Source organism: Vespula vulgaris, chromosome 6 (genome assembly GCF_905475345.1).
Source record: "Vespula vulgaris chromosome 6, iyVesVulg1.1, whole genome shotgun sequence".
Taxonomy (NCBI): Eukaryota; Metazoa; Arthropoda; class Insecta; order Hymenoptera; family Vespidae; genus Vespula; species Vespula vulgaris.
The window spans coordinates 3,403,809-3,429,898 of record NC_066591.1 but is presented as its reverse complement, the minus strand read 5'-3'; the positions used below and the strand labels follow the sequence as shown (position 1 = coordinate 3,429,898).

Genomic DNA, 26,090 nt, shown 5'->3' with positions numbered 1-26,090 from the left:
CGACGTAAATACAACCTCGCTACTGGATATTTCGGACTTTGGATATTTCTGTGAAACGAAACGAACGAGCGTAGCAAAAAGCTTGGCGGAAGCATTTTAACACAAGCGCAACATATATACATACATGCATACATATATATGTAGGTATGTATGTATGTATGTATACATTATATTATACATACTCAAGATGAATTCGTTTCTTCGTGTAAAGAAAGAGTAATAAAAAAATTTTCCTTCGTGATTCTCTCAAGTTTGCTCTCACTGGGACTTCCCTGAACGTGGATGCGCCATAATGAAACAATTCTAAGGAATTTGGCAGTGAACGAAACTTTTGCACGTGCCGGATGTTGTTATTCGCAGGTCGTTGGCGTTTTCATATTACTGTTAATGTAGTAAGAAGTAAGCAATCGAATAATCCTAATTTCTTCTAACAATAAAAAATCAGAAAGAATTTTGTAAAAAAAAAAAAAAAAAGAAAAAAGAAAAAAGAAAACAGAGAAAGTAATTATATATAATTAATCAAGACAATCTGTATATACAAATATTTATCTACACGTTCAACAAATTCAACTTTTTATGAAATTCGAAAACTTTATATAAATTTTATGTAAATTTAAAAATAAACAAAACAGAAAGAGATAGAGAAAGAGAGAGAAAGGCAAAAATGTATATCCTCACTTTTGAAATTACGTTACGAAAAAAAAAGATGTTGATCCAACTGACGGTCGAACTTTTGGCACACTCGGTATTTAACTGTTTCTATTTTTATATTCGAAAGATTGTGGTATTATCTTACAATTTTACTGACACTTGTCTAAAACTTCTTTTCTTTCTCCCTCCTCATATACGCCATTTTTTTTTATTCTCACTTTCTCTCTATCTTTATCATTTTCTCCTTGCAATACTGTAATTCTCAAAAAGTAATTTTAGATTTTACATTATAAAACTACAAGTCTAAGAATTTTTTTAGAATCTGAAAAAAAATTAGCTAAAAAAAGTAGCTCAGCATTTGATTCTCTTTATATAAAGTTTCGTCGTTCGAAATTTAAGAGAAACATTTTTATATCGTAAGACTAGTATTATACACCTAACATTTATATTGATATATTTAAAAAAAAATTTTTTTCTTTTTTTCTCAACACATTTTTTTATTTTTTTTATTAAATCTTTTTTTTTCTTTTTCTTTAATTTCATTTTTATACGATTCTGTTGTCTGAAAAAATAAATACCAGGAACTTATTTATTCTATTTTACTTACTCTATTATATTATTGGGATTCGTCGTTAGAAATTTGTAAGAAACAATAAGAACATACTTGTAAAAGTTTACAAGTCAAGACCAGTCTATGTATTTTCATTGAATTTCGTTTACTCGTCAAATTATTACAAGTTCACCAAAATGTTGTATTATTATTATTACTATTATAATTATAATTATAATTATTATTATTATTCCCTTTTTTTTTGATATTTTTTTCATATATTTTTTTGCAATACAACTTTTCGATATACATACGCATGTACGTTCACTCATTCGCTGACTCACACATACATACACCTTTCATATCGTTACTTCCTCTCACTCTCATACATACACTCCTCTCAGTCTTTCATACGCTCTTGCTCAGAAAAAATACAAAATCTCTGGCTAAAGACAAATGTATTTACGAGAACTTAATTCTCGTATAGACAAAGAAAGAAAGATAAAAGATAAAATAAAATAAGAATAAAACGAAAAAGAGACAAAAATTACCGAGTATCACCATGTACAAGGAACCATAAAAACAATGCAAACCATCCCTCGTCCGACTTTCGATAAACTTTTTTCTTACATACATATTTTTGCAACAAAAGATTTTGTTCAAATTTATAAAAAAAGAAAACAAAATATAAAGAAGGCAATACTGCACCACGCGCTTGTATTACCTTATTAATTTTAAGTTAAAAATAAGAGTCTCTTTTATAGGTTCTTAATTATATTATCATTTGTTCATTTATTGTTTTTTTGTTTTTTTTAATAAATTCTTTTTTTTATTTCTTTATCATTCAAACTTAAAAACAAAAGTCTCCTTATTTTTTTTCTCCTCGGACAACGGACAAAATGCATAGTTTCTTGACGAACGAACACACACACATACACACACACACATCATTCCTTCTTCTATATGTATGTACATGTTTCGTATTTGCACACTGTTACAGTCGATGACACATACAAGCAAGTCGCAGGAACGATCGAACTTGAAAATTCTTTTGAAAATTCTCTCTCTCTCTCTCTCCCTCTCTCTCTCTGTCTCTCTCTTTCTTTCTCACATCTCAGTGCATGCATACACAATAAATTATAAATAATAACATTAATTAATATAGTTTATATACTTTACAATGTGCGCGCCGTAATACTAAAGCGTACGGGTCTCTATTTGACGTTGGTGTTTATATTTTTGATTTCATTTGATTATTATTATTATTGTTATTATTATTATTATTATTATTATTAATAATATTTTATTTCATACATATTCTTATGAACTTTTCTCCGTTGAATAATGTGTTTATTTATTTTGTTGTTTCCTAACAAATTCGCGAGAATCTTTTGAAGCATGGACTATCGTAAAAAAAAAAAAAAACGCCATTTTCGTTTTTTATTTTTTTCCCATCTTTTCATTAATTGGGGTTCGATGATTCCTCGAACGAGTATTTCACACATATGTATACGTATATGTATATGCATGTATATATGTATTTTTACCTAACTCGGTAAATAATACAAATAAAAAAAGTATTGAAGTACTTTGTTTTTTTTTTTCTAATGGTAAGTTTAACGATACTTGACAAGGCACCATCATCAGTTTTTGGTAAGAAAATAATATCGCGTTACGATTGGATGGAATATAAGAAATACTCTACTATATTTGTGATAAAAATTATTCACAATTGTTTGTTAACAATCATTAACAAAAAACAACAAAAATGCAAATTTTGAGACAAGCAAAGAAATTTTTTTGTTTCACTGCATATATGCATTACATGCTATAAATAGATGTGTACCCATTTCAAGTATATCGATTTTAAAGTATCAACCCTACACACATGTGCTCATGTGTATGCGATATGCGTTTCTTAAAAAAAAAAAAAAGAAAAAAGAAAAAGAAAAAATATCAGAAATACAAATCAAATAATACTTTTCTGATACTTTACATGTGTGTGTATATATATATATATACACACACACAAACACACGCTGATAGTAATAAGTCGTCCTTCGAGAAACATTGTGCATCATGGCGGAAGAAAATTTCATAAAAAAAAGTTTATGTACTTGGAAGATTATTATTATTACTATTATTATTATTATTATTTCTGTTCATCGAAGGACAATAAAAGTAAAAATGAACGGGAGAAAAAATATATCAACGTGTAAAACGTGTTATACAGATTCGTATATTCGTCGTTATCAGCAGGATTCACGACGATCATTAGTCCAACCCTAAATCGAACTCTTGCTATAAAAAAAAAAAAAAGAAAGAAAAAAGAAAAAAGAAAGAAAAAGGATAAAATGGCGGAAAGTCGCAAAATTCGTGATTTCTAAGATGTAGAATCCTGTTCGTTGGAGGGGGGTATATGCGACTTTAGCGCCATCTGATTGCCGACGAACAAAATATGATTTACAAAAAGAAAAACAACATGACGACCCACGTCCTTCCTCTTACTTCTCCTTACTTGGCATTCGCTTCCGTACTTTGCGGAGGTGGCAAAGGTATCGGTTTTTCTGATATAGGCTTAACTTGTTTCTTTGCTTTCTTAACTGTTTTTGGTGACAAAAGTGATTTACTCGTTCCTTTGTCGACCTTAGTCTTTTCCTGACTATCCGAAATTTGTTTTTCATCGTCCATCGGCTTTTGTTCGTCACTGTCCAATTTGATTTCATGCGATACATTTTGATTCTCGTCTTTCTTTTCCTCAACGACACTTTCTACTTTCTCTTGTACTTCCATTGGGGTAGACGAATCAATTTGCGTCGTCACTTCAGTAATATTATTCGTGTTTTCGTTCGACGATTTATCGCCGACAATTCCAATCTCCTCCTGCTGCTGTTCTCGTTGTTGTTGTTGTTGTTCCTGAACAGCTGGAACTTCCTGTTCCTGTTTCATCGACTGATTTTCAATCGATACATTTTGTTGTTCATCTTGAGTTACTGCGGTAGCAGTTTCATTAGTTTCAGAAGTAGCTTTTGGCGAGGAAGGTCCAGGAGGCAATGGGATTGGCTCGTTGGCTTGTACGTTCTGTTCGTTGTTTTGTTCAACATCCATCGCTTCGTTCGATTGACGACTTTCTTGCTCTTGTTCTTGACATTCTTCCATTTGCATAGTTTGGGATTGGTCTTTTTGGAATTGTTCTTGTCCAGGTAAAGGTGCCTTAGATTCCAATAGACTTATCGTCTCCTGTATAGTTTTGATAGCATTTTTACGAGCTTGACGAACATTTTCTCGTCCTTCTGTTTCTATGTCATCCAATTTGATCAATTCTCTTGTTAGCATCTCGTCCAAGAAAATATATTGTTTATCCTTGCGAGAGTTTCCGGTATACTGTTTGACTTGTTCAGCAAGAGAATCTACTTCTTTTTGTACCAAAGCTACTCTCTCGAGAGGATCTTTGGGTGGTGCAGGTTTTGGTACAGGTTTAGATGCCTCTTGTTGCGCTTGTTGACCAGCTGTTTGTTGCTGCGGATATTGCTTTGGTTCCTGTTGCTGATGCGCTCTCTGCCGAGACTGATGATGTTCTTGTGGTTGAGACTCGAATTGATGATGTCTTTGTGGTTGTTGCTCGTGCCATTGTTTCTCGGTAAATTGCTGCTGTTGTTTAGGTTGTTGATAATTCGGTGATTGCTGAGCACGGCGTGTCGGAGAATGATCGAAAGATGGGTGCGGCTGATAGAAAGATTCTTGGAAATGTGGTCGCCATTGTCTAGACCCGAAACCTAGATTGAAAGGAGACGACTTGGAAAAATGTGGTGAATTTTGAAACTGCGGTGGCGATTGTTGTCTTTGGAAGGGCGCATGAGTATTCTTCGAGATAACTGGCTCGTCACGACCTTCTACAAATATTGGTATATGCCTAACGTTGCTTTGTGGTTGCTGAGTTGGAGGTGGTGGTGGTGGCGGCGATGACTGTTGCTGAGAAGGAGAAGATTGCTGATTGTGCTGTGGCGTTATGTCGACTCTAGAAACGAAACGTTGTCCAGGCTGTTGCTGGGGTTTATCTTGCTCATGCGAGCCTTGCTGAACATTCGTTTGTTGTCTGTTCTCTGGTGGCGCTGACATCGAACGTTGTCCACGAGCATCCTTCTCAGAATTCTCCATATTGTCGCGATGATGTTGGCCGATGTCAACGGTATTGCGTAAACCGTATTGCGGAATAGGATTTCTTCTATCCTCCCTATGCGACTGTTTATATTGCTGATTTTGTGAACGAGCAGATGACGAAGACTCTGGTTCACCGTGCGAGCTAACGCCACTTGCACCACTTGCGGCGCTAGCAGCACTACTACCACTAGCTTGACTCCTGGCGTCCTCGTCTGGATAATTTGGATAACTACTACTGCTACCTCCGTTCCCTGAACCTCGACGTTGATTATTATGCGTAGATCCTCGGAATGGTATATCACCCCAAGGAGGTCCTAAAAGATGATCTGCAAACTCTGGGTGTCGAGCCGCTAGGTCGTCCAAATGTGCTCGTATGTCAGTACGTCGACCAAAATCGTCGTCGTCGTCGAATGGAAAGCCCTAGAACATGAAAAAACACGAACGTTTCGATATCGACCCTCTTTTAAAACACAACAAACATCATATTAATACGTTTCATAAAAATTGACTCGTTAGATATCTCATTCGTTAAATGGCATACCATTTTCAATGATCGATACTATGCACATGTAAAAAAAATCTAAATAAGGAAAGTATATAACTATGCACGTGTTCTATCAAGCGGTGTTGTTACAATCCTGTAACATGGCATGATACCTATGTTATTATTCTGAAAGATATATACAAATATATAACATACATACATATGTATGTACGACAAAAAAGCGTGGGGCCCATTTCATAAATCCCGTTAGTTAACACACCGAAGCGTCATCGAAGAAATGTAAAAACTGCTAAGGAAACGTAAGAATTACTTTTGTACCAACCAATCTTGAAAACTTTTGTTTTTATTTTTCCTTTTCCTTTTTCTTTTTTTTAATTTTTAATGAGCACTCAAATGGATTCAGCAATAAAAATTACCACAAGACTATTTGCATATTAAAAGGAAGAGAATGCAATTTTGGACTGCTAATATATCGCGTATGACTCAACACTAAATATAACGCCAAAGATTTTATATGATGCGTGTCGACGAAAATCTCTCGGAATTTGCCTAATTTCGAAATTAACCGAAGGTCTCAGAAAATTGCGGATAATCTCGTGAAACGTTTTCGTAAAATATATATATATAGACATATGTCCGCTACTTTTTCACTCTTTCGCTATGTATTACCTTCTGCGGATGAAAAAAGAAAAAAAAAATTGAAAGGAATTTAAAAAATACAAAATTTTTATTGTTACAAAAATTGGAAAGAGGAAACAAAGTCGAATTTTAAAAATTGAAAATAAAGATATGTAATTGAAAAAATATAAAAAAGAAATCGAATGAAAACATTCTGTTTTTTTTTCTTCTTTTCCTTTTTTCTAATTAAGCAAATATTTTGTTCTTCCTTATTTCCCTTTTTTTATTTCCATCCGTTTTTCAATCGAATCGGAAGTAATAATGACGAGTGGAAAAAAATTAGTAGGTCGAATGTTTTGGTTATGCAGACGAAATTACATTTTTAGCTTGCATCCACAATCAGCGATAATCCACTCGCATTCCTTGCCTTATAAGAGACTAAAATGATTTCACTGTGACTTCTGTCGAACTGTTTATCTACACTATAGGATATTATGACGTCAGTAAAAACGTGTGTAGGAAGAATGCAATAACCACTTATACGATAATCCATGAGTCTCCATTATTTATATAAGGATTGAACATTGAAAAAAGAAAAAGAAAGAAAAAAAAAGAAAAATATATATATATATATTCTTTCGAAAAAAAACTATACGAGATAAATCAGAATCTGTCGTTTACCGATGTTGCCAGCTCTTCTTTTACGTTTACGTTTCTTGAGGAAAAAAAAAAAAAGAAAAAAATTAAAGTAAATTAAATTAAACTAAACACGTAAATTACTAAACACGTAAATCTGGGTGAATGTCGTCGCTCTTTTGGCATAATGATTATTCTAAGTAGAAAACTACGTGGTTGTCCTTGAACAACAATTTGATTTAACCTCGAAAAATATAAGAGGAAAAAAAAAGGCATGATGTAGCATGAGACACGTTCCCTTTTTGAAACACCTTAATTTTCTAGTAATTTTTGATTTGATTAAAAATTACTTCGAAGAATGACTATATAAATTAGTAATTTTCCAAAGAATTTTCTTCGATAATGATAGTGATTGATGATAGGAGAACTTATCGTCTATCTGTTCGAATAATTTCGAGCGGATGCATGACGCGCGTTCTTTTGTAATTACTATCATTATGTAACATTACGTCATGTTAAGAATTGAAACATGACTTCTTTATTGACTTTCAATGTTTCTCTATAGAACTATATAATATATATATATATATATATAATATACGTGAAAAGTTTTACTATATAATATAATATAATAATGTATACACAATTATGTCATACATACATACATACATATATATATATAAGAATTCGAAAAATAATTAATATTATTATTAACAATATATACATACACCTGTGGATTCATACTATTCTAATAATTATAAGAGAAAGCAAAAGGAGTTAATGTCTACTACATTTCAAAATAACCGCCATTAAAAAACAGGCACTCAACCAATAAGCATTAAAGGGATATTCCAGAAAATAGAAAATGTTCCCAATATATTCAAGAAAAGATAATAAAACTAGAATACTTCATAACCTCTTATTGTTCATTACTATGAACGATTCTTTTCACTTTAGCCTTTCCTAAACCGAAGAAAAAAAAAAGAAAAAAGTTGAATAAAATAGAGAGAGAGAGAGAAAGAGAGAGAGAAAGAGAGAGAGAGAGAGAGAGAGAGAGAGAGAGAGAGAGAGAGAAGCATAACGCATCTCTACCTTCGATAATCGTAGTTCCCTATTTTTGGTGCAACGTTGCCAGTTGTTCCTCTCTCTCTAACTCTTCCATCCCCCCTCCACCCAACCCTTCACTTTGCGTGTAAATTTGCCATGTTGCCACAAAACACGTTAAATGTAGTGTATCGGAGGAAGAAGACAGCAATCAGCAAGTCGCCGCGCGTTCGCGTGTGTGTGTAACTTTCTTCTTTTTCTTTTTTTTTTTCATTTTTTAACATTTAATAAAATTCGTTCGTGTATATTAAAAAGGTTGATATCTTATATTATACGTAGATACACGCGTATGTTCATTTTCTCTTTTTTTTTTTTTCTTGTAACATATTTAAACGTATAATAACTAAAGTATATTAAATTCGAAGTAATATTAATTTGTTTATGAGGAGAAACAGCCACCACAATTCTATTTTTCGTTTTCTCTTTTACCGGTTTTCAGCCGGCATATTGCCACCCACGTGATCTTACCCGTTATACGTTCTATCTCTTTCTCTCTCATTAAAAATATGTATAGAAAAGAAGAGAAAAAGAGAGAGAAAAAGAGAGATGCTCGACATTACACGACGTGATCATAACTTTGACCCTATTACTATTATTACTACTATAACTGGATTATCAGTAATTTGAAAAAATCATTATTATCGAGAAGTTTTATGGTTATTTTATTTGTATCAGATTAAAAAATGCAGTCTAATTACAAGTATGAAAAGTTCCGAAAAAGAGTAATTGATTGTTAAAATCATCTGTGGAACACTTGATCAATCATTTAATCTTTTGATTCGTTCCGTATTGTTCCAACTACTACTATTACTACTATTACTATTACTACTACTACTATTACTATTATTATTATTATACATACTATAACTATACTTGCACGTGACAACACACAGTAGTCTGTTTCTCCTGAAAGTGTTTATCACAAAACCGGTTTCTTCATCTTTATTTTTCTGTTTTTTTTATGCGAAAAGCAAAAGGGACGCATTCGATTAGATCACGAACAAAAATATCACCTTATCGTTCACGATTTTTTTTTGCAGATATCGATGATGTCGTACACAGGTGTATGTATTGTGCTTGAGTTATTGTATGTGTGTATATGTGCATGTTTACATGTGTACATTTGACTCCGTTGGTACTGATCAACTAATTCCTGGAATCGTTATAGGAAAAAAGCCAAAGCGAATAAAAAGAAATACACAACACACGTGGAAGAGATTACGCTTTTTGTTTCCGCTATATTCCTAAGCTGTTAATGTGTCGTCGTCTCTGTCTCTTTGCCTTATATGGATCACTCGAATGCTCGACAGATGACGCGACCACAGACGAAAGTGACCGATTGAGTTATTCGACACGTCTTGTTGGTCACGTGCCGATGAAACAGGACAATAATTATTTTTTTTTTTTCTTTCGAATTTTACTTGTCTTTCCTTCTCTCTCTTTCTCTTTCTCTCTGTACTTGTTTTGAAGAGACCAACAAGTAGTTTCGAAGAAAAAAAGGGAAAATATTAGATCTACTAAAAAGTCGTGTAATAAAATTTAATTTTCTTTTTATTTCTTGAATAAAATCGATAGAACTTTATAACAGAGCTAAGACAAAGATAAATATTCGAAACAAAATAATAATGAAATTTTTTGTTAGTAGATCCAATATACCTTTAAGATCTTAATGTAACTAATCGCGTTCGATACTCTTCTATTTTACTATTTATCGATTTTTGATTTCTTTCTCGATTGTTTTGATTGATTGATTTATTTATTTATTTATTTATTTTTCTAATTAAAGCCAGCCAATGTCGTGCAAAAACGGTTGCCTTGGGAAAAGTGATAATCGACAAGAAAAAGCAGAGCAATATGAATAATATTAATCCACTTACGGCACTTGTACGAACGATCCTGGCACCGATCGAGGATGTTCAAGAAGAAGAAATCGATCGAACCAAAGAGAAGACTGCTCAAAGGAAGGAAACATAGCGCGATAGTCTAAACGTTTCTAGCGCACCTCCTCTTGTGAGAGGGAGAAGGAACACACAAACACACACGACGCTGCTGCTATTGTGACCTCGATTGGGCCGACAGAGTTGGTCGGCTCTAAGAAACGATTCTCTTTCTCTCTTTCTCTCTCTCTCTCTCTTTCTTTCTCTCTCCTTCCTCGAGGAGGTTTATTATTAGCGTCGGCGCATCACTGTTTTTGGAGGAAGAGAGACACGACATTAGTAAGTCAAAGAAACGTTGCCGATTCTCTTTTATTCGAACAATTTCCTAATTCTCTAATTCTATCTTTTAGAAAGTTAAAACAATATCGATACAATTTATCTCTATATAAAATGAATTATCACGAAAATGTTTTTCGTACGCCACGTTATTTTGATTAATTTGCATCGGGGAAAAAAAAAAGAATTTTCTTTCAACTCACTTAGACGTCGTTGTCTTCTTGATTGAAACTACGTTCTTAACACTTTTTTTTTTTGAGAACGAAAACCACGTTTGAAATTCAAATAATTCGTAATACGTAATTTGATCTAATCACCGGCGCCATTTTATAATCGGATTTTTATTTCGAGCCAATCGAGATAAATTTTGAGAACGATCGCGAGTTTATATATACATTTTTGCGTCCTTTAATAATCAAAGTAAATTATTTTATCTCGACGATAATATCGCGTGTTACCTTATCGACCGAGAATGATACGATACGATACGATGTAATATAATCGTAGAATAAAACACTCATAACCTATCTTATTTATCTTCTACGATGATTATTTTCTTTTTTCTCTCTTTTATTTCGTATCTTTGTATCGATGACGTACGCTTCTACCGAAATATGCATACCAATCGAAAAAAAGAAGAAAAAAGAAAAGAAAAGAAAAATAAGAATCGAAACAAGTTCGAATGGAATCGAAAAGAAGACCGTCGTTCGAGAATTACGAAAAATACGTCATTACACGCAAAATCTATTTCTAACGTCCATGCGATCCAAGAGAAGAAAACACGAAAAAGAAGGTCGAGTTCTAAGGATATACATATATACATACTTTGCATACTTACACACATGTATATGTATGTATGTATGTATATATAAACTTTTACGAAATATACTGAAATTATTAGAAACTAAGAAAACGATCCAAAAAGAAAAAACTAAAGAAAAGAGCAGAACAGAAAAAGAAGAGAAATATTATTACTGCATTATCGATCGAGAAATTTTGATACAAGAAAAATATAAATAAACTGCTTTAAATAAAAAAATAAAAAATAAAATAAAATAAAAGATTTACAACTAAATAAATCACGTAGATCAAATATTTAAAAATCAACGAAGAACATATGTTTAATAATAGATTACAAAACGGATTAAGTATAGGAAAAGAAATAAAAAATAAAATGTCTTGTTAAATTCAAAAAAAAAAGGAAAAAAAAAAAAGAATCATTTAAGTTATCAAAAAGATTGTAAATTTTCACTACCAAAGTGATCAAGGATTCTGACTCTTAACCCTCTTTGAAACTTGGTCGAATGTAAATCATGTCGAAACTCTAATCGAATTAATGCGATGTAACATGCAACTGTATATACGTGACATTTCTAACGACCTAATAGCGTGTCCTACTTGCATGATAACTCGCTCGATAAATGGTCCAATAATCGTAAAACAAATTATCGTTAATATTAATTCATACCATAATAAAAATAAAAAAATTGAGAAAAGAAAAATAACAAAAAATAAATCGATGAATCGACCAATAATAAATCAATTAATAAATCAATTGTTTTCTAATTCCTTTATTGTTCTAACTTCAATATTTTTCTGGTACTATTGATAAAAGAAAATATATATAATTTTTTTGTTCATATATAAATCGCAGAGTAAAAATAAATATAATTTTTCTATTTTCTTTCCCCGATATCTTAAGAACAAAAGATTTTTCTTTTTACCGTAATTAATTAAATAAATAAATAAATAAATAAATAAATAAATAAATAAATAAATAAACAAATAACTAAAAAAAAAAAATAATAAAAAAGAAATTAAAAAGGAAACAATCGTTCCTAATATGGAATCGATGAATTAAAGAGAAATAATATGAAGTAGACACGCGAGAGGGTTAAGGTCGGGCGTAAAACCGTGATGTAATCGCACGAAAGGGGACTACTACTGCGAAAACACGCACGTATCTATATAACACACGACATATATATATATATATATATATATATATATATATATATGCACACACATATCTATATATCTATCTATCTATAATATATCTCCATCCTCGCATCTTTTTCGTGTCATCATGTCGTCGCGTCGTCGTCATCGTTGTGTTTAAACTGCGTGGGGAGGAAGGAGAGAAAAAAAGGAATATCGAAAACTTACAGGGAACGAGCGGTCCAGATCGATCCCTCGTCCGAATTTGGATGCTGAGTCCACGATGACGGGCGAATCCATTTTCTCTAAATTACTTTTATTCTTTTACTTTTATTGAATTTTTTTTGATTATAAATTTCGTCCTCTTTCTCTCTCTTTCTCTCTCTCTCTCTCTCTCTCTCTCTCTCTCACTCGTTCGTTCGCGAAATTTTCTAGATCGTTCTTCCTCGTACTATATAAAGCAGGAGTGGGGGAAGAGATTAAATCACTTCTCTCTGCTTCTATGATCTGCTTTCTTTTTCTATCTTTTTTTTTTTTTGTAACACCCAAAGAAAAAAGCTCACTAACAAAAGAACAGCTTTTGCGTGGGGAGGTTAACGAAGGCGAGCGAAAGATAAAAATCGCACTCTCGTGCAAGGATCTTTTCTGAATTACCCGAAGTTGGTCGCAAGCTCTCTCTCTCTCTCTCTCTCTCTCTTTTTCTCTTTCTCTCTTAACTTCTTCCTTTCTCTCTTTTTGTCTCTCTCACGTACACTTCCAATCGTTTTTTCGAACCTCACTTTCTCTCTCTAATGTTGCGTCCTTCTTTTTTCCTTTCTCTTCACTTCTATTTTTCTTTCTATCTCTCTTTCTTTCTTTTATCTTCCAAGTGTTCTTTTCTCTTTTCACACTTTCGAAAATGCACTTCACTTTATTTATAATTTATTATATTAATGCGATAAAAAAGAAAAAAATATATATATAAAATGTATATTTCTCACTAGAAATATATTTATTTATATATATTGGTTATATTGTTATATATATATATATATTTATCATGAACACGCACGTTTAATCTTTATATCACTCTCTAACGAACCGTCGCCATTCGAGTCAATAGTGAAACTGTCAGAACGCGCTCGCGTACGACCGACTTAAATATATTTCTTGCGTGGGACGGTAGCTAGTCGGGTCACGTGATTCGACTACGCCGGCACCGACTACAACCGAATGTTCGCGAAACTGTCCGATCGAAACTGCCAGAGAACGCTAGAACGTTCCTTATAGACTTTTCATTTCTTTCAAAGTACTGTGGGAGAAACGAAAGTATTCAACGTTTTACTTAGAACGTTGCACGTGTCACTTTCATTCGTTCGTTCGTTTGTTCGTCGTTATTTCTAATTAATTATAATTTTCGTTTCTTAGAAATATTTTATTCTATAATTCGATGATTATATGTTCATGTGTATGTTTACGTTCCGTAATTAATCTAATCAATTAAATTGATATCGTGATTGTATTCGTATTTTTTTATCATTATTTGTATGATTCATTATATCTTTCATCGTTCTTTTTTTTATCATATATGTATATATATAATATATACGATTTTATATAAATGTTATTTATTTTAATTATTTTTTTAGACATATAACATTAATCAAATGTTTTAATATAAAAATATATTAATGATTTCTGTAATAGTTAAATAGAATGGTTTTATATATATGTGTGTATATGTACATATATATTTATGAATAATTCGTGTAGAATGTATTGATTTACATGCTACAATTGCTACCTTAACGATCGCGAAAATACTGGTACATTCCATAGGTGATTCACTGCCGCCCTACCCGTATTATTCTCGAGGCTACTGCAACGCTCTGCTTTTCTTTATTTTTATTATCGACAACTCTTGCAAGGTTGTATTCTCGACGTATCCGGCGCCTTTTATAGCAAACAAATATTCCCTTCGAGCTTGGACCTTCGAACGACAAGACGAAAGCTACATGGTCGACTTGGTTTTTTGGTACGTTCGACGTTTGAAGTTCGTCGAGAAAGAGAACTTGCTTCGATATAGAATAAAGAATTATTTTTAAAAATACCATTATTTCCTTCTTCACTTCAACTTCATTTTTCTATCATATTTCGATTATAACATTAAAACATTTAGATTCGTAATTAAAACGATTATATCGATATCCTCAAAATTACGAGAAATAATAAATATACTCGAATTTTCTATGACATTGAGGTTATTATTAAAACATATGAGTTATAATTAGAATATTTATATTCATATCATCGAAAATAAATGAATCAAAAATCCCGAGAAGAAAAAAAAAAAAGAAAAAAGAATACTCTAATTTTGTATCACATTGAAGTTATAATTAAAACATTGGATTCATCATCGAAGATCAATTAATCATTATCTATTTCTATTCTAAAACAATGGTCTCAAATTGACTCTCTCTCTCTCTTTCTTTCTCCCTCTCTATTTTCTCGACAATATACTTTCAGATTCACCATCGGGAAACATTAGTCAGCATCCAGAATTTGGTAGATTGCCAAACTTCTTGGGCTTATCACGAATACAAAAATGGATAATTGACCGCGGCCATTACCGTTTAGTGGAGAATTATTTCCATTAAGTATGATAGATTTAACACAACGATTTGTTCTAATAAATTAAACTAACCAATCACGTTCTCCCTTTCTCTCTTTCTTTTTTGAACATAGTTCAATTCGAACTTGACTTTTATTAACCTCTCCCATTGGATACAATGATCTCTCATCGTTATATATTTTCTTGAAAGTGACCATGTATCGTGAGATATATGCTAATACGTACATAAATATATACACATATATATATACACATACGCATGTAGGTATATATATATGTACATATATTTTCACACGACCGTGCCTTCGAGGGTGCAACTAGGTGTTTTTAGACGGAGCACGATGATTGGACGTAGGCCAAGTGCACTAGGAACAAGGTTTCATAATCTAATACAGTCAGCTTGACTTTACCGATGACTTCAACATAATATCAAAACTAAGATTTCTATGAAATGAAAGGTCAAAAAAAAATTGAAGTTATCTGTGTATTTGTGTGTGTATATATATATATATATATATATATATATATATATATATATATATACACACATACATACATACATACATACATATGGATGCACACCTATATATATTTTTTATAAATATACAGATGTTTATAAAAAAAATATACATTTTCTCTGATAAACAAAAAATAGATAAAATTGTCCCCTCTTACATATATTCATTACGTTCGTAGTATTCTATCTGTATGCACACAAGCATGTTTGTAATGAGTGTTGTTGCTTCGTGCGTGTGTGCGTGTGTATGTGTGTGCATCTGCATGAATAGATCGTATGAAGGTGACACAACATAAAGTATCTCCTACAACGTGATAAAAGTTATGTAATAGATCAAGTAACGAATACAACGACGAACAGGCGTTCAAAAGACTGTGAGATTCCAGGAACGAATGTTGTGTTCTTTACTGAACCATGACTGTGTATATATTATATATATATATATATATATATATATATAATTAAATAATTATTATTAATCTTCAAACAGATTATGATTTATTTTCAAAAATTGTATCATCAAACTTAGAGTGAATCACAAAACTGATTTTACAATTAATATTATAAATATATATATTTGATTTTTTATAATTCAAGTTCAAATTCTAAAATATATCTACGTCAATTTTATGATACAGTTTTTATTAAATTATCTTATCAATAATAAACGATAATGTCTGATAGAATTATATTTAATAAAATTGTACGTTCGTAATAAGAAAATATACGATTGGCTGACAAAAAAAAGATGTTGAAAGTCGAGTATCTTGTGCAAGACTCATTGTCAGTGTGAAACGAATCGTGAAAACAGAAGTTGTTACACGGCTTAAGAACGAAGAGATTGTTGAAGTGAAATGCTGAGCTTTTAAGTTTACTAAGTAACTCGAACGAGTTTCACAGGACGATTCATTCGATCGTTGTTTTTTAATCGACACGGAAATAACCAGCTGTTAATCTAATTCGCATATTCGCGTGAAATTTAAAATGGTGTCAATGTACAGAAGAAAGTATACGTAAGTATTTATTTTACACGATCGATATAAATGAGCTAAAAGTTATTAAATGATTATAAAAATCAATTACTGTTTTTTCAACATTTTTTTACATTTTTAATCAAACTTGCAGTTTTACAAGTTACGCTTGTAGTTTTATAATCTGAAGGAAAAAAAAATTAATCTAAAATCTGTTTCGAAAGGAAAGTAATTTATATTTAAAATTAGAACTTAAGAAATTTTTATCTATATTTATATAATAGATAATTTATAATTGCAATCACACATATATATATATATATATATATATAATTGATAATTGAAACTGTATTATTTTAATAAGACATAATCGTTATAGAAAAATTTGGTATGTAATTGTTCAATCTATTCCGACAATTTTCTTTTCCCACCCCCGTCTTATTTCCCCACTTTCGTTGATCGAATCGAATAACTAGAACTTGCCATTAATTGAGTTAACTTCTAATAATTAACTCTCTAACCTTGGAAGTCATTTAAGAAAATGGGATCAAGCTGTGCCAAGACCTTTTTAAAGAAAATCGAATTGAGTTTATCAAATCGAAATTATATTATAAATAGTATTGTTTAGAAATTATTTATATTTATGTGCGTGTGTAATTATCGAATTATATGTTATAGTAACGTCACAAATATCATTAATCATTTTACGAACAACGTTGTAAACAATTTCTAATAAATTAAAAGAATTTCATGGCTCGGTTAATCCAAATAAAAGAAGCGAACGAAAACGAAGCGTTTTAATTGGATAAATCAGATTCGTGCTGGCTCGTTTAAAATCGTTGCTAGTAAAATTGCAACATTTATCAAAGTATGTAGTATTTCGTAAAGAGGTCAGAGATCGTAAAAAAAAAAAGAAGAAAAGAAAAAAGAAGAAAAGAAAAAAGAAGAAAAATTACTACATTCGTAAATTACACAATCAACAATATGTACTAAATAATTAAATAAATTAATAAAAAAGTATTAAATATTTTAGGATAAAATCGATAGTAAAAATAAATATGCATTTAACTATGGACACACACACACACACACACAACTAATCATATTTCTATCATATACGTATTGAGAATAAATGGAAATATAATGTCGATAAACAGTGAAGAGGGTGTTGCCATCTATCGGTATTAGACTAAATTAAAATATTCGAACTATGCAAATGTGTATATATCTGTTAGTATTAGATATCTTCTAAATTTCTCTTATACCGATACAAAATAAATTATCTTCTTCTATTGTTTTAGAATGGGAAAAAAATAAACGAAAAAAAGAAGAAAAGAAATCTTCTTCTTTACCGGCCGAATACAATCAAATTTGCAATTCTATTCAAATTATTTTCTATAAAAATAGAAATAATTAACAATACGAAAAAATAATATGACGATTAACTATTGGTAATTATAATATATAGCCAATAGGTCATAATTACATATAACTATTCTGTTGTTTCTTTTTCTTGACATTCAATTTTCATAGACTTTAACCTTTTAAAAATAACTTTTATTACTTATCTATAACTGACAGTAATTTTCGATTTGTTTACTTCGTACAATCTCTCATCATTTAAAATCTTCTTATTTATCCATTATAAATGAACGTTAATCTATAAAGACACGATTCATAATTATAATTTTATTATCTAAAATAATATAATTATACCCTTCTGTCTCTCTTCCTCTATAATTATTCGGTATATTATAAAAATATAAATAATAATAATAAAGTAAGCACCAAGGTTGTTTCAAAAGTTACAAAACATAATTCGCAGTATCTCATTAAAATATTTCTTTATCGTATATCAATGCTTGATTGTTGGCACGATTGAATCACTTTATTTATGTATGTATGTATCTATAACCTAACCTAAAAAGAAATGAGCACATTGAATCAATCGTTTGAGGTGTGTCTTACGCAGTAAGAATAACTGATCGATCCTAACTACGGCAAGACATTCAAAAAAAAAATAAAAAAAAATAAAATTAAAAGATAAAAAAAATAAAAGGAAAAAACAAATAAAAAAATAATTAAAAAGATAATAATAGTAATAATAATAAATTACAAATGTAAACTTGTAACCTTGAAAAAAATTATCGTCTCGCCTGAAGATAAGAAAACGATCGTCAGCACGTATTAAAAATACATATAGACTATAATATAAGAAAGATGTTACAATTAGATAAAGTATAGAAGAGTTTAACTATTAACACGAGTATAGCGCGATAATGACCAGTTAAAAAAAAACTATACGTGTCATGTCCTTGACTGTATGTATAATACATACTGACAAGAGTAATTAGAAGGCTGGTGCTGATTGCATAGCGAAGTAAACATCATCGATAGCAAACTTGATGTTTGCTTCTATGTAAGTGATCCAACTGTTTTACAGTCTACTATTTCAAGAAAAATTCTTTTAAGTTATTAGAAAAGTTAAGTTATATTTAGCTAATTCCTGAGTAATCTTCTTTTTTTTTCTTTACTTTTTACAAGGTATTATTTTTTATTTTTATCCAAATACTTATTATATATATATATATGCAAATGTGTAAAATTTACAAGATATAAAAAAAAGAACAGAATAAAAATAAAAACTTGTTTTAAACCGTTAACTGTGACCTTCTGGCTTGGTATATAGTATGGTATAAGTGCATATACGTACACGTGTCTGCCTGTCTGTCTGTGTGTGTGTGTGTGTGTGTGTGTGTGTGTGTGTGTATATTAATGCAAAATTGTAAAGAGAACAGATGATTTTATACGTATATAAGTTGTATATATATATATATAGTCGACTTAACCGGTTCGTTGATTTCTCTGCATCCGTTTATGATTCCGTCGGTAAGAGTCACCTGCTGCTACTCTCATTATCTTGAGTAACAGAATTACACGCATAAGAATTAATCCCTTTCCGAGAATTCTTCGACTTTTGTGTGTTTTAATGATGATACCATCGTTATCGAAAGTATGCAGAAATAATGTATACATAGATCGCATGAGGTATATACCTATATATGGAAATATTCCTACAATTTCTTTTTTTTTAAATGACACATGTAATTTTATAGCTATATATAAAATATACATAAAATATAAAATGTGTATATATATATATATAATATTAGTAGTAATATATTATTATACTATATAACATACTATTATTATTACTATGTCCCTTATAGTAATAGAGAATTAATATACTCTATGTGTGTATTGTATAGTAACGAAGTTAAATAAATAAAAAATAAAAAAAGGATTACTATTGAGGTACACTGACCCATTTTAATTGAGGGATCATGTAAGGAGGGGGAAGTAGTGAAAGCGATGAGAGTGAAAGAATGTCGTCACTATCGTGAATGATACTCGGCAATGAGAAATGGGCGGGGCTATGGGGGAACAAGTGATGCACTTCCGAGAATGGAGAAGGAAAGCACTTTCGAGATATTCTCCATACAGTACAATTACTCTAGTGACTCAGATGTCACATGAAAAGGCTAACATCAACGAGACGTCCGGTTATGTTTGACCCCTTCTGAAAGTTTCAACGGAGAAAAAGCTCATGATAAAAGACTACTTGATAAATTATATAAACGAAAAAAAGATATATAAAGGAAGGGAATGAACGATAAAAATATTATCTTGTCATATAAATTATTAATACTTTCAAGTGTATGTATGTATGTATGTGTAATATGTATATATATTTTTGTAATTTACTAATATTTACTATATATATATTGTTATCATACTCTATTATATATTAGAGATATACTTTATTACTATATTAGAAGTAATATACTATTAATATTAACTATATGATATACTGCTATATTATCATTCTTTCTTTCTCTTTTTTATATTAGTTATATTTTTATATTTTTTATTTTAATTTTCTCTCTCTCTCTCTCTTTCTCTCTACTTTATATTAATATATTTCTATATTACTAAAGGAGTTACTAATTTTGAGATTAGTGTAAATATTCTGATAAATAAAATCTATTAAGAATAGAAATATATATAGATTTGTCGTTATCTTTGAACAGTCAGTGACATAACGGGTTTTTCGGATAAATACACGTTGCTTAAGTCACACTCGTAAACTCCCATTAAAACTAATATCTTAGAGTTGAAAATGACGCATTGGTTACGAATTTCTAAGATCTAAAATCTATTCTTGGCAATATAGTTCGGTTATCTTAACTGGAAATAGTTTCTAATTAATTTGTTAATTCGAAATCGATAAAACCTAAGTATAAAACCTATTGTACAAATTAAAGGAACGCAACCGATCGTTATGATCGGAAAAAAAAAGAAAGAAAAAGAAAAAGAAAAAGAAAAAAAAAAGAGAAAGAGAGAGAGAGAGAGAGAGAGAGAGAGAGAGAGAGAGAGAGAGAGAGAGACGAATCAAACTCGTCGAACAAGATCTTTAAAAATAATTTTCATTTCCTTTTTTTCTGAGATTTTTTCTCTTTTCTTTATTTTTTCATTTCGAATGGATTTAAGAAAAACATAAAACTCGAACGTTCGCAAAATGTCACTCAACAAATTTCATGGATTATTCTGGATCGAAGTACTCGCCGCGTGGAATGGTGAGAGAGAATCAATGGCGACTATTTTGAGAGATCTCGCCTCGACGACGACGACGATGTCGACGACGACGATGTCGACGACGACGACGACGACGACGACGACGACGACGACGACGAAGACGATGAGTCGAGAACGTTCCCTCGTCTTCGTTGTAGCCGAAGAATCTTCAAAGACGCAACCCTGCTCTTTGCTAACAGGGTCTGCCCACTAACATTATCGAATATATTCACTTCCTCCTAAGTGAAATGGAACCTGCCATTTTAGACAGCTAAATGTGTCATACATATACACACACACACACACACAAACACCCACGCGTACGAAATTATTATTTATATTATTTATATTCGTATATGTATGTATCATAAATTATTATCCTTTTGTTTTCTTCGTATTTTAAATGCTGATACGAATATATATTTATACGTTATATGTTTATATATATATATATATGTTTTATAGTTTATAATATCATATTTATACATATACCTACAGGCTGATATTTTGTTTGACAAGTACAATAATACATATGCATGTGTATATGTATTAAGAAAAAAAGAAAAAAAGAAAACGATTACATTATTCGTCTTTTCTCTCTAATACATATTTCTAATTAATGAATATAACATCAACGAATTAATTATATATTAATAAAAATATATATTAATAAAAAAAAGAAAGATGTGATTAATAAAAAGTCCTAATTTCTTTAAATAAATTTCTTTCTATATAAAAGTCTTATAAGTAATCATAAGAAAATCATTAGTAAACTCTTGGAACATTTAGGCTTCGAAAGAGCAATAAGAGGCATATCATCCTCCCCGCAGGCATTTGGCAACAAACAGTTTATTTCTGGGCCCCTCTCACTCGGCACAGGCCGCTTTAGAAAACGCAGCGAAATGATTCTCGCAAGTGGACGACGTACTTTCGAGCCTCGTGGTTGCAATTCCGACGAGTAACCAACACGTCATATTGATCTCATTTTAACCAACCAACAGATGCCTTTCATCCGATCTAAGCACAAAGAGGGATGATTCCATCGAAACTAAGGGGTGATTTATATAAAATTGGCAACACCGCTTACAAACGCCATTTTCCTGTTTAGTATTCTTCTTTTTCTTTTAATAAAAACAATTATTTATGGACCCTTTACAAATAGGCTCGAAATATGTACTTAATTTTTTTTCTTTTTTTTTTTTTTTTTTTTTTTTAATTCCATTAGGGTGACTGTAGTCATTCAATGCTCACTGCGTACTAATGATATGACCCTTAATCAATAAAATTCTGCATATTTTAAATAAAGAATTATAAGTGAATGTAAGTAGGGATCTTTATGTCTCGATAATATTCAAACGTTCTTTTTTATTTGGACAGCATGATATTATTAATTTATTAAAATTCATTTTATATTAATTTGATATAATAATAAAACAGTCGAATATAAAAAGAATAATTCCGTCATGGCGGAAGGGTTAATATGAAATAAAAATTCTAATCAAAAAATAATTCGAAGATTAAAAATAATTTCTTTTCAAAGATCGAATCAATGAGAACGTAGAAATCAGGTTCTATCCAAGTCACGCTTAATAATAAAGTAATACTCTTAATTTATGATATCCAACAAGCACTCCAAAATACAACAATAAAACACAAAAGATAGCCGCTGTTAAACAATTGGATCTGTTTCAAACGTTCTTGTAGATTTTGTATATTTCGTAAAATGTTTTTGATAAAGCAAAACGTATGATATATGATTTTATTTTCCATCAACATTTGGAGAGAGAGAGAAAAGAGAGAGAGAGAGAGAGAGAGAGAGAGAGAGAGAGAGAGAGAGAGAGAGAGAGAGAGAGAGAGAGAGAGAGAGAGAGACAAAAAAGAAATAAAAAGGAAACGAAAATAGATAAACATAAATTCCGAACGCGATAATATTTTTTAATAGTACAAGATGAAGCCAAAAGTTCTTGGATAATCTTAAAAATCGATTACTCTCTTTTTTGATACTTTTTTTTAGGTTACTTTTTTATTCTCAGATTGTAACAAAGTTCCTACGCTTATAGTTCTACAATCTGAAAATAAATAAATAAATAAAAGTTAATCTTGAAAAAAGTCACGAAAAAGAGTGTGTAATTAAGTTTTTGAAAATTGTCTAGGAATAATTTTGGCTCGTCTAGAAACTTTTTGGCAACCCTGTATATTTTGTGATAGTGTTTGTAATATACTTCTTTCATCCTTTTCTTTTTTAGGTTATACAGACACACATATATACACATCGAAAATAGCAATTTCTCTGTTGAGGGGTTGGTCGGTTGTAAGAAGAACTAAAAGGATATCGATCGATCCTTGACTGATCATTCGCCACACGAAGTGACTGCTCCTTTGTTGTACGAAGTTAGGAGGGTGGAAAAATGTAATCAGATGTCCTCTTCCTTTACGAGCTAGTACAGGTTGTGCCAAAAGTTCCTAGATAATTTTCGAGAAATACATTATTCTTTCTTTTTTAATTTTCTAAGAAACTTTTTGTAGGTTAATCTTTTTTCCTTTCTTATCTTTTTCTTTATTTGTTAATTATAAAACAACAGGGCTAAGAATTTTTCGGCTCATCCTGTATATAATTTGAAGAAAAGAATAGGATAGAGAGAGAGAGAGAGAAAAGAGAGAGTGAGAGAGAAAATTCTTCGAAAATTTGTACCGTTAACACACGACTATAGAATAATTATGTTAATGAGGTTATCGTCGATGCAGAACACAAGTTACGAGATTTACGTGCCCAACTGACGTACTTCCGGTTATAAAAATTCATTTTCATTGTTAAACGATAATATTATATTCATATATTGCCCTCAATGCCTTTGAAAAAAATATTAAAGATATAAATCGTATTATTAGTTACGAAAAGTTCTACAGATGGCGCACGTGAGATTAATGTTTTCAACGTATTTGTAAGGAGGAAAAAAAGAAATTAAAAAAAAAGAGAAAGAAAGAAAGAAAGAGAAGAACAGGTAGTTTTGTAGTTTCGTTTTCTCTTCGTGCATTTAGAATTATACAAAGAGAGAAAGAGAGAAAGAAAGAAAGAGAGAGACAGAGAAAGAGAGAGAGAGAGAGAGAGAGAGAAAGAAAGAGAGAAAGAGAGAGAGACGATCGCGACAAGAATAACCATCAAGTAGAGAGAAAACTAAATAGATGTTCAGGAAACTCCGTAGAAATTGGGACAGACTCTATAAATAAAAGAAATTTCGATCTAACGAAGTCTTTAAATTTTATGAAATTTTAGACAATATATAAATCAATAGTGTTAATAACTGAATTTGGCACACTGTGTTTGTTACGTGACAAAATAATAATTTGATTAGACAGAATAATGAATTAGCGCTTGTTACATACACACATACATATATATATACGTACAATGTGTGTATATGTGTGAAAATACTTAAGAAATAAATTGGCTAAGGTACAAAGAAATATTGTTAATTCAATTGGAAAGAAAAAAAGAATCAGATTAAAACGTTCGTTGAAATGAACATTTCGAAGAAACAAAAGTAAAATGGGAGGCACAATTGCATGTGTTTATTCTTACATACCTTAGGAAACTCGGCACGCCGGTCGAATGGAAATCTGGACGACCTATTATTAGTCGTAGGCTCGAAAAACGATTTGCTATCCTCATCCAATTGTTGTTGTATTTCTTGAAGAAGTTTGTCTCCCGACTTACCACGGAATCTTTCACCGAATCTCGGCTTATCGCGGAAATAAAATGACATTTCCGCGAATGTGCTTTAATGCACGAGACGATGATCACACGCACACACGCACACACATACACACACTTCGCGATTACGATCTATTAAGTTCGATCTTCTCTAATACACTTTTAACACAGATTTCTTGGTTTCTGTTTCTTTTTTGTTTTTTGAAAGAACAAGACGAAGAAAAAAATAATAGAAATATGGTCGATTCGATCGATCTCCCTTATACGTTACGACAAACTCGAACTCAAACTCGTAAAAGAACCACACGGTACGAAGTCTCGCGCGTTACTGAATCTCGCGCCGATTCATAAGTAGATTCAACGTTAAACCGGTAAGCGGCGCATGCGCGTTATGACTCTTCTCTAACGAAAGAATCGAAAGCTCCTTACCGATTGGTCCCGCTCTCAAACGAGACGACCAATCACAACTCGTAACGGCCCAATTTATCGCTGCAAATTCCTTCGCAATTTTCCGATGCTTACAAAGGTCAGCTTGCTATATCTAAATTTAATCTGGGACTGCTTAGACGGATACGGCTTTTATCTTCGATTAATTGGCACAAAGAGGACGCGTGATAATATAATACCTTCTGTAATAAATCATTTTTCATTTTAATATCAATTAGATCGATGGAATAATTAAATTAACATTGTTCTTTTTCTTTTTAGTCAAAATTTCATAAGATGTATTTATAACTAATATTTGTGAACTATTAATTAAAACGAAGAATCATATAAATATAATAGAAATTATTCTAAACGATTTATCATACGTTGTGATCAGATTCGTCGGTTACTCTATGCCAAATAAATTATTTTATAAATGCTTGAACGCAAGAATAAGGTTAGAATACATAAATAAAAGCATAATCAATTGAGATGTTATACGTATCTATATAGCAACGATGGTAAAGTAGTTAGCATCATGATCGACGAGTCCTTAGCCAATCAAAAATTTCTCTCATTGGTAAACTTGTCCATTGATCAGTTTGTACCGATAGAATATCAATAATAACGCCATTACTATCTGAATATACCTTAATTCGTTTTTATATCAAAGATTATAGGTTATATGACAAACGAAATATTATACAGATTTTTATCACAATATTTTCGTTATGTTCGTAAAGCAGTAATATTATATATTCTTCGTGTAACCGTAATAAATATGAAAATAATAAATATAATCAAAGTCATATTGTTTCTAATGAAACGTATGTGTATATTTT

General features: G+C 31.0%; 1 protein-coding gene across 5 annotated transcripts; it reads right to left on the bottom strand.

Annotated features, from left to right (window-relative positions):
- Positions 1-1,348: 1,348 nt before the first annotated feature.
- On the bottom strand, positions 1,349-25,143 carry LOC127064867 (BAG domain-containing protein Samui-like). Of its 5 annotated transcripts, none has more exons than XR_007781858.1 (3): positions 12,605-13,421; positions 10,103-10,410; positions 5,637-5,782 (listed from the first exon to the last, which is right to left on the bottom strand). XR_007781858.1 is itself a non-coding variant. In XM_050996488.1 (2 exons), the coding sequence occupies exons 1-2, from the start codon at positions 24,872-24,874 to the stop codon at positions 3,716-3,718; spliced, it is 2,247 nt and encodes a 748-aa protein (XP_050852445.1). In that variant the 5' UTR covers positions 24,875-25,143; the 3' UTR covers positions 1,349-3,715. The 5 variants fall into 5 exon arrangements, 2 of the variants coding, with proteins under 2 accessions (XP_050852445.1, XP_050852446.1); XR_007781859.1 differs by having other exon boundaries at positions 13,031-13,421; XR_007781860.1 differs by lacking the exon at positions 12,605-13,421 and adding an exon at positions 10,642-12,598.
- Positions 25,144-26,090: the final 947 nt, after the last annotated feature.